The 15720-nt window shown below is 47.0% G+C and overlaps 1 protein-coding gene across 1 annotated transcript in view; it reads left to right on the top strand.

Moving 5' to 3' along the window:
* The window catches only part of Alpk2 (alpha kinase 2), a 110007-nt gene extending 95836 nt beyond the window's left edge, over positions 1–14171 (top strand). Inside the window, exon 12 of the mRNA XM_055622644.1 lies at positions 11243–14171. Within this exon, the coding sequence (XP_055478619.1) occupies positions 11243–11459 (217 nt within the window). The 3' untranslated portion in view covers positions 11460–14171. The remainder of the gene's footprint in view (positions 1–11242) is intronic.
* The last annotated feature ends 1549 nt before the right edge of the window (positions 14172–15720 follow it).

Raw genomic sequence — 15720 nt, 5'->3', positions numbered from 1 at the left:
CTGGCAAATGCTGCTAGGCTGATGTGGACAGAGTGGATTTCTTGTCTTTACTGTCGATGGCAAATGGTCTTGGGACAGATTCAATTCATTTCTTTTACTTCCATAAAATATTTATGAACTTTGTTCTCAGAGAGAAACACATTTGCTTCCTGACTCTGAGGCAAACAAGAACACTTGCAAACACATTTCCACACCAACTAAGTACTCACAGCAGTGTCATGATGAGGAAATGTTCTAGCATCGTTGGGATGTCTTTCAGCTCAACCCCTCCCCCCTTCGTACAGTTTCCATTGTTGTTGTTTGCAGTTGGACACATTTTACACATATATTTTTAGTTTGTTTTCCTGTCCAAATTCCTCCTTTCCCCCCCAAAAAAATCCTTTGGGTGGCTCACAAGTACAAGAGATTATTACAGGAGCTAACAGTCATACAAATACCTATTTCAGGCCATCAGTGGAGGCATGGGCCTTTGATCCCAGCACTTGGGAGGCAGAGGTAGGTGGATCTCTGTGAGTTCAAGGCTAGCCTGGACTACAGAGTAAGTTCCAGGACAGCCAGGGCTACACAGAAAAAGCCTGTCTCAGAAAAAAAAAAAAAAAATCAAATACTTACAACTAGGTATTTCCTGACGTTGCCATTAACTTTATTTTTCTGGTTGAGTGCAAGAATGTTGGTTTTCTTAGTTGCCTGCTCAGATGACCATTTACCAAGCTGTTAACAAACTGTCCCATTTTACTGCTTTGTCTGGGCCCCTCTGAAGAAAAAGTGGCTATTCATGACTTCTTCAAACAAGATTATTAAGCTTATTCTCTTTTTGTTTGTGTGTGTGTGAGTGAATGTGTGTGTGTGTGTGTGTATGCACACCCACAGTGTACCCTGAATGTGGGAGATGCCCTTCCATGCAGATTAAAAAGGTGAATGCAAGCTGAGCTCCGGCATTCATGTCTCTGCTTCCTGACTGTGGATGCAATGTGGCCAACAGCTCTGCTCTTCGTCTCCTTCCCCAGCAACGCACCACAATGGGCTGTACCCTTAAACTGTGAGCACAAATAACCCCTTCCTTCCGTAGATGGCTTTTGTCAAGAATTTTGCCCAAACAATGAGAAAAGCACTGGAAAAGAAATCATAGGTTTGGTTTTTGAAGTTGTGATAGCCTACACTCCAAGATGCAGTTCAAGGATCTTTCACCTGGTGTCTTCCTGTTGGAAACCTGTTCGGTGATGATAAAATCTTAGGTTGGAACTGTCTCTCACTGACATCTGGTGGCACTGATCAGACAGCCCTGATTGCTGTAGGCTGCAGAGCATTTGGTCATGACATTGGGTTTGTGAAAAGAATGTGCCAGAGGGGATTTGATGCCGTGTGTGTGTGTGTGTGTGTGTGTCTGTGTGTGTGTGTGTGTGTGTGTGTGTGTGTAAGTGTGAAGTGGGGAGGCAGCAGGGGGGAGGCAGGAGCTTTTGAGAGACTTGGTCCAAGTCTGGGCCAGGTCATTTACCTGTATTTCTCCTGGTGGTAGCTTGGTTTGTGGTATCATCGGCATTTGTCTGATGGGTGGGATGGCTGGACAGGCTCAGTTTCCTCCTGTTGGTACAGTTTTGAGCTAGAGGTCCTTAAAAGGCATTCACTTTAGCAGTCTCCTGTATGAATGTTCCCACTGACCTGTGGTACCCTATTTATGAAGACCTCTGCCTGTCAGAGCAATTTCCCAAATGGAGTCTTCTCTAGAGACTCCCTGTTTTCTGTAGAACAAGACAAATTATATCTCAGTAAGACCTGGGTTGGTTTCCATCCTTCCAGCCAGAGTCGCTGGGGCTTGCTTAGCATTCCCTGCTGGCTAATCTACTTCTAGATGCTGCCGCTGGGTGTAAGCTCGATGGGGTTCCCTTCTTCTCACGTCAGCCTGTCAGCCCGATGCCAGAAGACACAGAATTCCATAGCATAACTTATAACAGTGGCTCTCAACCTTCCAAGCACTGCAACACTTAATACAGTGTTGTGGAGACCCCCAAACCTGGAATTATTTCATTGCTACTTCATAACTGTCATTTTGCTACTGTTAGGAGTCATAAATATCTGACATGCAGGGTGTCTGACTTGTGACTCCCGTGAAAGGGCCATTGGACCTCCAAAGAGGTCGAAACCCACAGGTGGAGAACCACTGAGGTAGAACGACCTGCTACTGAGCCAAAACTGCTCAAGAAGTCCTAAAACCCAAACGACTGTAAGAGCGTGGTGATTTATGACATCTTTAGAAGCATGTCAACAGCTTTCAGGAACCAGAGAGCTCCAAACGACACTCGCTCCCTAATTTATAAAGAACTCTAAGCCCTAGGTTTTGTTCTCGGCTTTAATGTTACTTTTCTAGCCTGGGACAGCTGCCCAAGACCCATTAGAAGAGAGGATAGATGGAGCCAAGGGCAAAACGCTTACTTATGACTGCTTTCCCACCCAAGGAGAAGTGGGGAGGGAATTCTGCCGTGTTTGAGAGCTTTGAAAGGACAATAGAACATCTTGTCCAGGCTTTAAAGTTTTCTTTAGAAGTTTAAAGAAAAGTCACACTTAAAAAAAAAAAAAAAACTATGTTAGAAGGTTGATTTGAAATTTTGATGAAAGTGGAACCTCTCAGAGCATGAGAGGTGTGTGAGCTTCCTTACAAATCCTCCTTCTTAGGGTGAACTGTGACCACACCCACCACCTAAACTCCCAGGTTCCCCTCCCCTATGGGAGGGGCAGAGCCAGCAGCGATCTAGGGGTGGGGAGTGAAGGGGAGGTTCAGTAAAGGAAGCTGCACGGGGTGGGGGTGGGGGTGGGGGTGGGGGTGGGCTAAGCTTGATGCACAGGAGTGAATCTCCAAAGGCCAGAGAGCAAGATTTGACTGAGGAAATGTTCCCCTCAAAGCCCAAAGGCTGCAAATGGAGTGTGAACAATGGCAGCCGACCAGGAAAGGGTTCAAGCTCAAAGATGCTCAGCAGCTAGGACAGAATGTGTTCGGGCTGGGTGCCACAGAACAGGATAAAAGAGAGAGGAGTGGGGCAGACTTTCAGAGCACAAGATGAGGGTGGGTGAGTAAGGTCCGTTCTACCCCTTCTCTTGCTTCTTAGCAAGCTCATCTTATTCACGGTGGAAAGGGACTGCGAGTTCTATGGAAGGCTGGTCTCTGGCAGCACTTGGCTGCAGAGAAGGACACCGTCCTAAAAAGCAGAGATCTGTGTCATTTAAAAACATTCCCAGGCTGAAGGGGTAAACGGGAAATGGCTAAACTGTTAAAGGACTTAAGCTCAATGCTAAGAATTCATGCTTTAAAAAAAAAAAAAAAAAAAAAAAGTGATGGCTTGCATTTGGAATCCCAGTAGCAGAGGGAGGGAGGAGCAAAGGCAGGAAGATCCGTTCTATTTGGTCAGTTCCAGGTCCTTGTCTCAAAAAAAAAAAAAAAGCGGCCCATGAAGAATGACTTTGAGGTTGTCCTCTGTCCTCAACACCCACGCACATGCAAGCATCTCTATACACATGAATACGTATACATATTCCCCTTGTCTCAACCTGCCTCGTATATTTATCTCACGCCCCAGTAAATGCAGCCTGCCTTCCCTAATGAAGGTAGAATTATTCAGATGAAGACTGAGATGCTATTTGGTGAATAAGCTATCATAGTCTCATAAAAACAAGGAACCGTTATGATCTGCTCGCTTCAGCTTTATTTGGCATGATCCCTAAGACAGTCCTGTGTCGAACTCCTGGGCCATCAGTGTGATTATGGCTGGAGGGGTCATCTGGCCCCTAGGCACACTGGAGATCCCAACTGGATCTTTGGTCACATTCCTGAGTTGAATTCCTCGGCCGTCTAGAGCTCTCCGAGAGAGACAAGGAAAGATACTTAATCTTGTAAATGAAGATTTGGAGCCTTAACAAGTAATGCAGAGGGAACTGATCTATAATTCTCACCACTGGCTTTGCAAAGCATCTCTCTAGACAATAGTGGAATTCCCCAGGTGTGCGGGGGGTGGGGTGGGGGTGGGGGGGTGTTCATGATTTAGCCACTAGAGGGCAGCAAAGGCAATACTTTGCATCTCTCTCATCCGCTCTCCTCTCTAAAGATCCAGTCACCTGGCTACATCGAAATAAAACAAAGAGAGGCACTCTGAGTAGATCTTCCAGTCATTAACCACTGTGCCACAATAAGATGGTTATTGAGTAGCTACCAAAGACACCTCTCAGTGTGGCTGCCCGCCATGATGGGCCTTTTTACCTTTGGAAGGAAGAACAGCCAGGTGTATGTATGCACAGGGTCGTTAGGCATTCCTGACATGGAAACCATGTTTAAGAGACTCAGGCTTGTTGGAACAACCCTGAAGAAGAACGAAAGTGCAGCAGGAAGGGTAGATGCAGCTCAGGATAGTTGCTTTCATGGCTGGCACAGGGGTTTGCCTGCCTGCCCAGGTCCGGTTCTCGGAGCCACGAAAGAGAGGGAGTTCACCCTCAACCACTCTGAGAGAAAAGCCTCTGCCCTCAGAATCAAGAGAAGAGGAGATAAAGGGAACCAACTGGATGTTTAACCCACGCCAGTGTCACACACGAGGGCCCACGGAGAGAAAGGACCACCAGTGGCTTAACTATGGGAAGAAATGGAATCTCCTCCTCAGTGCTGTACCCTGGGAAGGCTTGTGTGCAACACTGAACACAGTGTTTGAATCAATACACAGATCTGCCAGCAGGGACAGACGCAAAGGAACTTAGAGCAAACTTTCCCAGCGTCTTTTGAATGTACCTCCTGGAAGGACCTATGCTACTGTACAACACCAAATATTTGAGACATCTCATCAACTCCAGGCCTCTGAGAATTCAGAGACCTAATAATACACTGGAGGCAGGTGTCTTAACCCCCTAAATGTCTACTCCGGATTGCTGCCATTGTCGCCTACCTTGGAAGGTGGCCTGCCTCCCAGCTTTATTTGACCAGACCACACTGCGACAGGGTTAGTTGGCCCACTGGCTGATATATCTGTCCAGTCCTCACCGTCAAGGCTGTTTTGAGGTTTGGGAGGGAGCGGTGACCGTGTCTCTGTTTTGGCAAGACTGACATTATAGCAGTGAGCTCTGTATGGGTTGGCTCGCCAAGGCCCGACAGAGCCTCACCAGATAGAAATAGCATGGTGGTCTTCTGGACCCTGCCCAGAAATCCTACAAAAAGTGGCCCTGTGGAAGAACCTGAATAGAAAGCCACAGGAATCTTACTTTATCATACCCCTGACCATTTGCAGGACCCTGGGGACTCCCAGGTGAGCTTCTTGTCAATTGTTGTCTGGTCCTGTGGACAGTTCTGAATACAAAAACATATCTAGAAGGTCCTGGTGGACTCCTGCCAGTGTCTAGAGACAGAAGGGAAACAAGGAAGACACAAATCAGGAGTGAGTGGAGACCACCCTGGAGCTGCCAGAAGAATACTTTCAGCGCCATCAAGAAGGTATAAACCAGGGCAGCGTTAGGGCAACAGGCCACAGGAGGCAAAGAGGGAGTGTCACAGCATTTTTTTCCCCCTGCAGCTGGAATTGCTGTCAGGGAAGGAAAAGGCCAGGATTGGTTTTCATGGAGGCAGCATTCTGTTGCCTAGTCTGAGACTGAAGGAGGAGCCTCAGGGCTAGAGGATCAGGGCAGGAGTTAGAGAGCGGACCTATAAGCCAGTGCAAAAGGCTGACTTTGTTCTTGGGAAAATGGGATATTGTAGCCCTTGCTTGAAACTGGAAGTCTCTGCAGCTTCGCTCTCCCAGCCCCTCTCTCTGGGTATGTGTGGAGGCAGTAGGAAGTACAGGGAAGCTGTGAGGAAACCATTTGAGAAGATGGTCATAGACACTTACTGCCATTTGTGTGAGTCTACTAAAAGTGTCCGCCGTCTCTTACCATGCTGTGAGGAGACAGGAATTCCTTTGAAGCAAAAAATCAAGCTCCCACTGTTTCTAACACACAGCAAGAGTTACATCTCCATGGAGTGAGGGCAAGGCTGCAGACACAGCCAGCTTCCTGGCTCCTTCCCTGTGGAATGACGCGGTGTGGTTCCATCATGTCGCTGGATACAAGACTCAAGAAGGAAGTTGACACTCTGCCCCCATTTAAATATAAAGACCTTTCTAAAGCCATGTGGGCACAACTGGAGACCCTGAATACAGAGTGGCTTGGCTTACTCAAAAACTTCAGCCCCTATTCACATGCTGAATGCAGATCAGTGTTTTGACAAGTTCCCAATGCAATTCCAACTGCAACACTACTCCCATTCAGGGGAAGGTTTTGGCTTGTAGAGGGCTTCTACACATATCGCGTGGAAGGCCAGGTGATATAATATTAATTGGGAAATTATTACACCTGGAGATGGAAGAGCAAAGAGCCGACAGGAAAAGTTAAGCACAGCTAAGTTTCTTAAAACTGAAAATATGCAGGGGAAAAAATAAAAAAAAAAAAAATAGAAAGTTCTTTATGCCATTGTGCTATAGTAAGTTTTTAGTTTCATAGTTCTGGAGGCTGGAAGCCTGAATGGGGCCAGCAGATATCTTAGTTTTTGTTTTTGTTTTCTTGTTGCTTTGATAGAGGGGGGAAAAAATCTGACAAAGGGCACTTGAGTGAGCAAAGGCTTGTTTGGCTCACAGTTCAAGGGAATCATCCATTGTGACAAGGAAGCAGAGGGAATAAAGCAGCTGCTTGCTTGCACAATCAGCGTCCCAGTGCAGGGAATGGTGCCTTCTGTAGTGGGTGGATTTTCCAACCTCAGTTACTTTAAAATCACCCCCCCACCCCCAGGCATCCCCAGAGGTTCTTCTCCTGGGTGATTTTAAATATTGTCAAGTTGACACCAAGATTAACTGTCACAGCAAGGCCAATTCCTTCTGGAGTCTGTTCCAGGCCTGTCCTCTATCTCCTGGTGGCTGACTGTAACTCTCCTAGGCCTCTGCCCCAGATATCATGCAGCATTCTTGTGTGCCTGTGTCTTTTCTCTTCATACATAAATGTCGGTAATAACGTTGGGATCAAGGGCCCACTCTACTCCGATAGGCTCTCATCCCAAGTCATTAGATCTTCAGTGGCCATTATTTCCAGATAATATCACACTCTGAGCTTCTTGGAGGGACAGAATTTTGGAGTCACTGTGCACGTCTGTACATCTAGTCAGCAAGAAAAGTAGTCGTGAGTTTCTGCAGTGATGTTCGTGTTGGAAAGATGTCAGGAAAGTCTAGATCTGTGGTTTCCACCAAACCTGAGAGCAGCAGATGGTATTTGTGGCTTGCAAATCAGGTCACAAGCTGAGGACTGTTTTCTATTGCTTGGAAGGATGACAGCTTGGTGGAATTACACCCCTGTCCTTTGGATACCTCTGTGGTTAACTGGTTTAGAAACATACGGATGCTGCCTTGCTTTTCTTCCCATGCAGAGACCATTTCATGGTAATGGTTGCCAGTTTGAGAGATCGACAGGGCAAAGCCCAATCCTGGTTGAGACAGAGACCAAATTTAGAGAAGAGAAAGATTCTTAGTTCTGTAGATTCCAGGTGGCAAAGCCCAAAAGACACATGCGCATCTGGAAAAGCTGCTCGGTGTTGACTGGGTCTAATTTCAAAGTATGCTCTGCTTTGGAGCGTCCTCTCCTATGCCTAAAGCTTCCTCTCTCATGAGGGGAACTGTTAAGAGGTGAGGCCTGGTGGAGGGCAGATCTATGGGAAAGGAACAGGAGAGGGTTGATGTTGGTCTCCTGGAATGAGCTCCTGTAAGGCAACACCGCAGCGTACATTTGACCCCTTCTGTACTTGACCAGTTTTCCACCATATTGCAGTGTAGCCAAGGGCCCTCAGCCAGAAGGTCGTGGCCACATTTGGACCCTCTAGCCACCAGAATCATGGACCGAATCCAGTCCTTTTCTTTACAAATTACATCTGGGTAGCAGTGAGCATTTTGTTGTTATAAAAACAAAGAGAGAAAGAACAATTCAGAAATGTGACGTGGGAACGCATCCAGGCTAAGATCGAAGAACCCTGCTGGTGAGGCTGCTATCTATTTACTCACACTAGACACCTTCCCTGGCGGCAAATCCCAGACACGAAACCCTGTCGTGGGAGAGATGACGCCTGTGGAGAGAGGTGGCCACACACTCCTAATTCTAAAATGTGGATCTGGTCCCCAGGAAGAGACAGAGTCAAGAGCGGAGGATTCCTTCTCACGCTGGGGAAAGGTTGAGAAGGTTCCAGGCCCTCTAGCCTGATCTCGAAGAGCGTGGGCCCCGAGAAACATGTCCCAGGCAGTGCCAGGCTGGTCACCAAGCCTTCATGTGACACCCTCTCCATAGCCAGATAAATCCTAGTGCCTGCTATGTCTTCACATCCATGCCCTCCCCCCAGCACACACGCACACACACACACATACATACACATAAATACCAGCGGGGATGCTCAGACAGGAAGGACACGTGCACAGGTTAGCATCTAACTTTTCCTGAAGTCTTCTTTAGGAGAGGATAAAGATATAAAGCTGGGGCAGGAGATGACTCGGTTGTTAGGAGTGCCAGCTGCTCTTCCAGAGGACCCGAGTTCGATTCCCAGCACCCACACAGAGGCTCACAACCATCTGGGACCCCAGTCCCAGGATCTCTGACACCTTCTATCCTTCATAGGAACCGCACGCACATGGCACACAGACTAACACACAGGCAAGCTGTAAAGCTGACGTGCTCAGCAGTGGGAGCCTCTGCTCAGCTTCTGCGTTCTGCTGATTTCTTCTTCAGCAAGTTCTTAGGAACCCGCTGCTTCTCATAAGGAAATGGACTCCTGGAGGCAGAGAGGGGGAGGGGCACAGTGGAACTGGAGCACATGTGACAGGATGTAGCTGCAGGCTGGGGTGGGAGGAGGAGCTTTCACACTCCTAAACACTTAAAACCTGGGGTGCATCACCTACGAACAACATCGGGGTCCTCGCCTGCCCCATCCACCCAGGCATGCTGGCACGCAGCGTTTCTAAAGCAGTCTACAGAGGGCTGATCTTTGAGTCACACCAGGCACAGCGTTGGCACCATGCCAATACTTTGCTCCTCTTTGGCCTCATTAGTCAGAGGTAGCCTCAAACTCTCACACCCAATTATGGATTTACAGCTCATGTGTCCACATTCAGAATGGCGCTGTGTCTAGTTTAATCTACTGCTGTTGTCTTAAAATTCTCAATACCAGCCCGCCGTGGTGGCGCACCCCTTTAATCCCAGCACTCAGGAGGCAGAGGCAGGCGGAGCTCTGGGAGTTCGAGGCCAGCCTGGTCTACAAAGCGAGCCCAGGACAGACAAGGCTACACAGAGAAACCCTGAATTGAAAAATAAAAACAAACAAATAAATAAAACTTAATACTTTTTTGGACATCTTTTCATGTTGCACTGGACCCTAAAAATTAGGTCATATTATAATAATTAAATTATTATATTTAAATTAAAATAATTCTATATTCTAGGCACGCTCGTATGCTTGTCTTTCTTTTGAAAAGTTCCTTCTTCTCCAACCTCTGCTTCAGCATTCCTACAGCAGCTACAGCATTGATAATTATAACAATCCATGGCCAGGACCTGAATTTTTACTGTGTGCCATCGACTATGTGGCTAGGTGGACACCGTTTTCTCATTTCATCTGCTCAACTACCCTATCGGGTAGCTGTTATTCTTTTTCCTATTTGAGAGCTGAGGAAATGGGCAGTGCTTACAAAGGCCCAGTACCCAGGCTTACCAAGCCAGCAGCGAGCCCTTGACCAGCATCTGTCACTGGAGTAGCTATACATCTATCTTTTTCTTTAGCTAGGAAGTACATGGGCCTGCTGTTTCGCTTGGCCATTGATGTACCTGCTGCCTCTAGCACAGTACTTGGCTGGGTGCTCTGTGTGTAAGGGAAGGAAGGATGTGGTTGGCCCTTCCTCCTGTATGTCTTTATTTGTGAGGACTCAGTCCTGACTCAGGGTCACACTAGTCCAAAGTAATGTGGAGTCAGCCTCAGATCAATGGTGTCCTTTTCCCCTAGAAGTCCTAGGCATTGAAATCAGGGTTCATGCAGGCTAGGCAAGTGCTCTACCACTGAGCGACATCCCAAGGCCTTCAGCTTTCTTGATGAGTCATTCATCTGCAAGTGGAGAGGGACACTTTGGGGCCTGTGCATGTGCCATTTGAGGGGCACATTAGCCTGCCATGCTTAGTATGGGGAAGCTTAGTCACTCAGAGTTCAAGCCATAATTGCCCCAATCCAAAGTAATACCTCCTGAGAGTTCTCCTGGGCAAGGCACCGGATGGTCCTTTCTACAGCCAGCTGAAGACGAAAGCCTAGGTTCCTCTCCTCCCACGGACAGGTAGGTCATGGGACGGAGAGCTGTCCCATGAGGAGAACCCAGACAGATGCCTTTGCATCTTGCCTTCTGCATTGCTTGGCTTGTTTCCTTGGGCCTTCCATCTCTTAGACTGAATCCTTCCAATTACAAATGCTAAATAATTTATCCCAGTTCCAAAGTTCTAGTATTCTTTATTCAGAATTTCTTAAGTGGGTTAAGGTAGTATATTGTTTTGTTGTTGTTTGCTTGTTTGTTTGTTTTTTTTATGTCACTATAACAAAATACCCAGCAAAAACAGGAGAGAGAGGTTTATTTTGGTTCAGAGTTTCGGAGTTTCTATACAGGATGCTGGGAAAGGCAGTGACAGAGCAACTCAGATTCTCAGCTGGAAGTGTGCTGGAGGCTGTTCACAGCATGGCAGATGAGGAAGCAGAGTCAGACCAGAAGTGAGAAGGGATAATATGCCCATTCAGGTCCACCTCCCTAGATTCCAGTGACCTACTTCCTCCAGCTGGGCCCCGCCTGCCAGAGGCTCCAGACCTTCACAAAGTAGCTCAGTCAGAGGAGGGCCAAACATTCCAAACATGCATGTGGTTTCACAAACCAAGCTGTGGTTTCAGACTCAAACCACAGCCGCTGGTTTGCAAGCACAACCGTACTCATTATCATGGCTGAGAGGAAGGGAGGCTTTTGTCTGTACCACGTCTGCCAATGACTCTTCATTTTTGTTGCATTCTACACTCTTCTTTCTCTCTCTCTTTTTTTTTCTTTTCTTATTGTCAACCCATGTGACTGTTCTTACTGAAAACAGGAGTAAATGTAGTTTCCATGCACCATTAGTTTCTCTTTCAAATATTTCTTTTGAAACTGGTAAAAATCTTTAAAAAAAAATGGTTTCTTTTCACACCCATTTACAGGTACAAAGGATTTAAGGGCAACTGCTCCATGACCTTCATTGATCAGTTTAAAGCGCTGCACCAGTGTAACAAGTACTGTAAAATGCTGGGGCTGAAATCCCTTCAGAACAACAGCCAGAAGCCTAAGAAAGCAAGCATTGGGAAAGGCAGAGTTCAGACAAACTGCGCGCCACTGAAGACGCCGGAGTCTGGGACTCCCACCGAAAAGAAGACCTAGCATCCTTCATCCCTTAGTCACCAGTGACCAGCAGCCGGCAGCACACAGGCCTGCAAGTGGACACCTGCACACACTCAGGGGACAAGTCCCCGAAGAGCACGTCACCGTCCTCCCCAGCTCACTGGCACTTGCTGTCTGCCGAAATGACTTTGGAATGGATCTCTCTGACTGGTCTTGCAGGTTCTGTCGTCAGTCTCAAAGACGGCCCACTCTTTGTGTACACAGCTAGCGTTTTCACCCCTCACACTGTGTGTCTGTCTGTGGCACGTGGTTTGTTGACACAACCACGTGGGTTAGGCAACTGGCTGCCTCCAGAACTCCTCACCCTGACTCCTCACCTTGGGATTTCTGGACATTGCTGAGCTCATGACTGTCAAGTTGTTGTGTGAGTGTCATTTGTGCTATTGTTGCTGGAGGTGGCTTTCCAGGTGTGAGGCCATTTCCAGGCACTATAAACAGCTGGCACAGTGTTCTGCTTCATTAAATTCATATGTAAGCAAAAAGGGTGAGGTGCACACGTCACTGTAGCCACTTGTTTGTTGGAATCTGTGCTTTTTCCACATTCCTCTGAGGTTTTGTCATTTAGAGGTTTCCTAGCAGGTTTGCTGGAGTACCTGTGTTTTCTCATTTTACAACTGAGGTCCCATCACTTTCTAAATGTAGTCTAGTTAGGTCAGGTAGCCACAGCTACTGGGGTCCTGCCTTCCCTTGCTCCTTTTGGGCCTCCTCTAGGCCACCCCCTCTTCTCTGTGCCATTCTGGGAGGGTGGATGTCCCTGCAGCCCTCTCTCAGAGGGACAGCCAGCTTTCAATAGACCACTTCTGGCTTCTGTAGCTTTAAAATTCTGTTATCTACTGGACCTAGTGGCAGAGGCCCATCATCCTTGCTAGGGGGAAGGCCAAAGCAAGAGGGTGGAAAGTCCAGGGTCAGCATGGGCAACTTCATGAGTTCCTGCCTCAAAACAAACAAACAATCAAAACTGAGCTGGGATTCTAGCTCAGGGATAGGGTGTTTGACTAGAGCAAGGTCTTGGGTTCAAACAAAACCCTTTTCCCCTATACATTGGAGTTTTTATACCAAAAGGAACACAGGTAAGGCTTTTCAAAAAAGAGATTTGAAGGAGGAAACATTTGTCACTCTATGTCTTATCTGCAGTTCTAATCTTTCTTCTTAGGTGGCTCCCCTGACTTTGTGATGATAAAATTGTCTCCCCGCCCCCATGAGGGAGATGGTGGCCTATCTTGTTTACAGAGATTTTAGAGATATATATTAAGCAGTGGCATTCTAGAAAGTTCCACAATAGCAAAAAGGCATAGGATGTATTTTGATTGGCTCGCTCTATCTATCTATCTATCTATCTATCTATCTATCTATCTATCTATCTCCTGTCATCTACCACATGTAATCTCTGTCACCTCCATAAATTGGTCATTTATAACTTATCTGGTGTCTATAACCTGTCATCCATCTATGACTTATCCGGGCTCTATAATCTAGCATTGATGTAGCCATCGCTCATACCTATCATCTTTCACCTAAGGTGTGTAAGCGTGAGTAAAACCAGAGCCCCTCTTGACAGACCATCATTACTTCTTGGGTAATAACTTGTAATTATAAAAATAATATCAAAATATACTTAAAAGAGCATTAAAAGGCTTGACATGCAAAACTCAAGTCCTATGGGAGCCTTCTTTCTGCCTGGTGTCTCCTCTTGACTTGAGGAGAGAGATGGAGGCTTTCTTGGTGGAGCCATACCTGCCTCCTTTCATGGATGCTTAGCTTTTTCTTTTCAAAGTGTCTATATATATAAATAATTTTGCCAGTTTGCAACTCACCACAGTGAGTTTTGTACCAGCCATAGCTTTGGAGATGGCCTATTATGGCTACGTGGCCACCCAGTCTTTTAGTAGACGATATTTTCCTTGCTCAGTCAAACAACAGCATGAAGCAGGCTTTCTTACACCGAGGCCTGGCTCCAATACCCAGCCGTTTTGCCGTGGTTTTAGTTCAGTTTGCAACAAGCCGTTTGCTGTTGATTCTCCCATAATGCAACCTTAGAAGGACTATAAATACAATGAATGCTCACTCAGCCAACAATCTAGGGAGGTCCCAGGGAGCCCAGAGGGGCTTTGATACCTGGCAGTGATCCCATACAGTTACTGCTTAGCTTCCTAAAAGTCTCAGCTGTGGAGTTCTATGATGGGCATACCACACAAGCGGAAATGTTAGGAAAACAGGCCTGTATTTTCAACAGCAGGCTCCTAGCTAATGAATATGGTTGGGGCTTGAAGACTTCTTGCCAGTGGGCAACACATCCTGGAGAGGCCCAGTGCTGGCCGCGTGGACAGCTGGTTTGTATTTCATGTTCTCTATTGCACCTGTGCCTCCCAGACATGCTTCTGATGAGCTTCACCATAGCAAAAGGTTTCAATAGAGTCTGACTGAGAAGAATGCCTGAAAAAAAGTAGCAATCGTTTCCTAATTGTGCAGGCTTCTCTTTTCCAAATCTGCATTGCATTTTGTGTGTGTTGTGGGCATGTGTTCTAACAGATGACAATGGGAGGAGCTTGCCAACAGCCTCGTTCTGGTTTGCCTTCTCTGTGTACTTTCTGCTCCACTGGACCACGTGTGCCAAAGGGAACAGAGCGGGGTGTCGCCCACACAGACCTACAGCTGGTGCATTAGTTTAACTGGTTTTAAAAAAAAATCAAAGAGGCACCCAAACCTCTTCCTTGTCACTTGGCAGATCTGCTTGTTCTAAGATCAAAGTTGGCAAGAAAGATGGCAGCCAGAGCCAGTCATGGTATCAGACTCCTCCAATACCATTAGTACACGTTAACATTAATCATACCAATTAAGCAAGATTTCCCAAAAACTCTGCTTTTCATGAAACCCCAAAAGATCCCAAAGGGAAAGCACCAGAGACTTTGGCTTTGTGTTGAGACAGGGTCTCATTCAGCCCAGGCTGCCCTTGAACTTGCTGCCTAAACAGAGAGTGACCTTGAACACCTGATTCTCCTGCCTCTCTGGAAAACCTGGGATTGTGTGCCACTGGGAGTTGCAGAGACTCTTTTCACAAGGCACACCCCAACTCTCATCAAAAGCCAGTCTGCTGGCTTCCCTCTTAGGCCTAGATGAATCGGAGCAATTCTGTTGAGATGTGTAGGCTCTGCCTCCTCTCAGCCCACTGTTTCTTCAGTTTCTCCATCTACATGGGATGCTAAGGTGGCTTGTGGTGAGCTGCCGTCAGCACTTTCTTTGGTGTGTTCCGTATATATGGAGCGCAGCCAGGCATAGCAAAGTTACCGCAGCTGTTAGGGGGCATTTGTAAACAAACCAAGTTTCTGTTCTGGAAGCTGGGAATCCTTTTTTGGGTTGGCAGGTCTCTCTGTCCCTGAGGGTGCAAAGGAAACCTTTGCCTCAGATGTCTTGCTTCCAGAAAGACCCTTGGTGATTGGCAACATGGCCCCAGTGTTCATGGCTGTCCTCCCTCTGTGTCCAGACTTCCCCCTGGCATATATAGACACCAGCCATGTTGGATGAGGGCACACCTCAGTGACCTCATTTTCCTATTCTGAGGTTCTGGGGTTAGGACTCTAACCCAGGTATTCCACACACAAAGGTGACTTCAGTCTTGCACATCCACATCACTTCTGAGCATCTTGCTCAGGCCAGAGCCTACCCAGAAGGAAATAAAGATGGCGCCTCAAGGTCCCCCAAGGCTAACTCTTTGCTAGCCAGCCTGGTGGTTGGAATCCGGCTCATGAAAATGATCCCTGGTTCCCATGGAGCTCACTTCCATCTTTAATTCTGAGCATTTTTGAAGAGAGATCATCATTTGGTATCCTAAGTTTTTTTCTAGACTGTTAGGGAGCTCTTTCCTCAAAGGCCGACATGGCATGCCTTGCTATCCTTAAACCCGGGGAGCCAGGGTGATAACCACACTGTCTTCTGTCACTGTCTTCACAGCCCCCACAGTGTGATTTTAGCATCCTAGTGGAAAAACAAAACAAAATAAAACAAACAAACAAGCAAAATCTTGTTCTCAGATCCTAACTGCCAGTACATAACCGTACCAGCATCCTGCAGTTGAGCCAAAGGAAACCAGTGGCAAGACTGACTGACTTGTCTTTTAACACTTTCCATCTCCCTCAGAGAAAGCACACACTCACTGCAAAGGTCCATGAAATCCCTCAGTTTATCCCAAATACCTTTATCATCTGACTTCAGGACTTTTTTTTTCACTGGCTCCAGTAACTCT

The sequence above is a fragment of the Psammomys obesus genome, unplaced genomic scaffold (assembly GCF_907164565.1).
Source record: "Psammomys obesus unplaced genomic scaffold, mPsaObe1.curated_primary_1811, whole genome shotgun sequence".
In the NCBI taxonomy this organism is placed as follows: Eukaryota; Metazoa; Chordata; class Mammalia; order Rodentia; family Muridae; genus Psammomys; species Psammomys obesus.
This window is presented reverse-complemented; position numbering and strand designations above follow the sequence as displayed.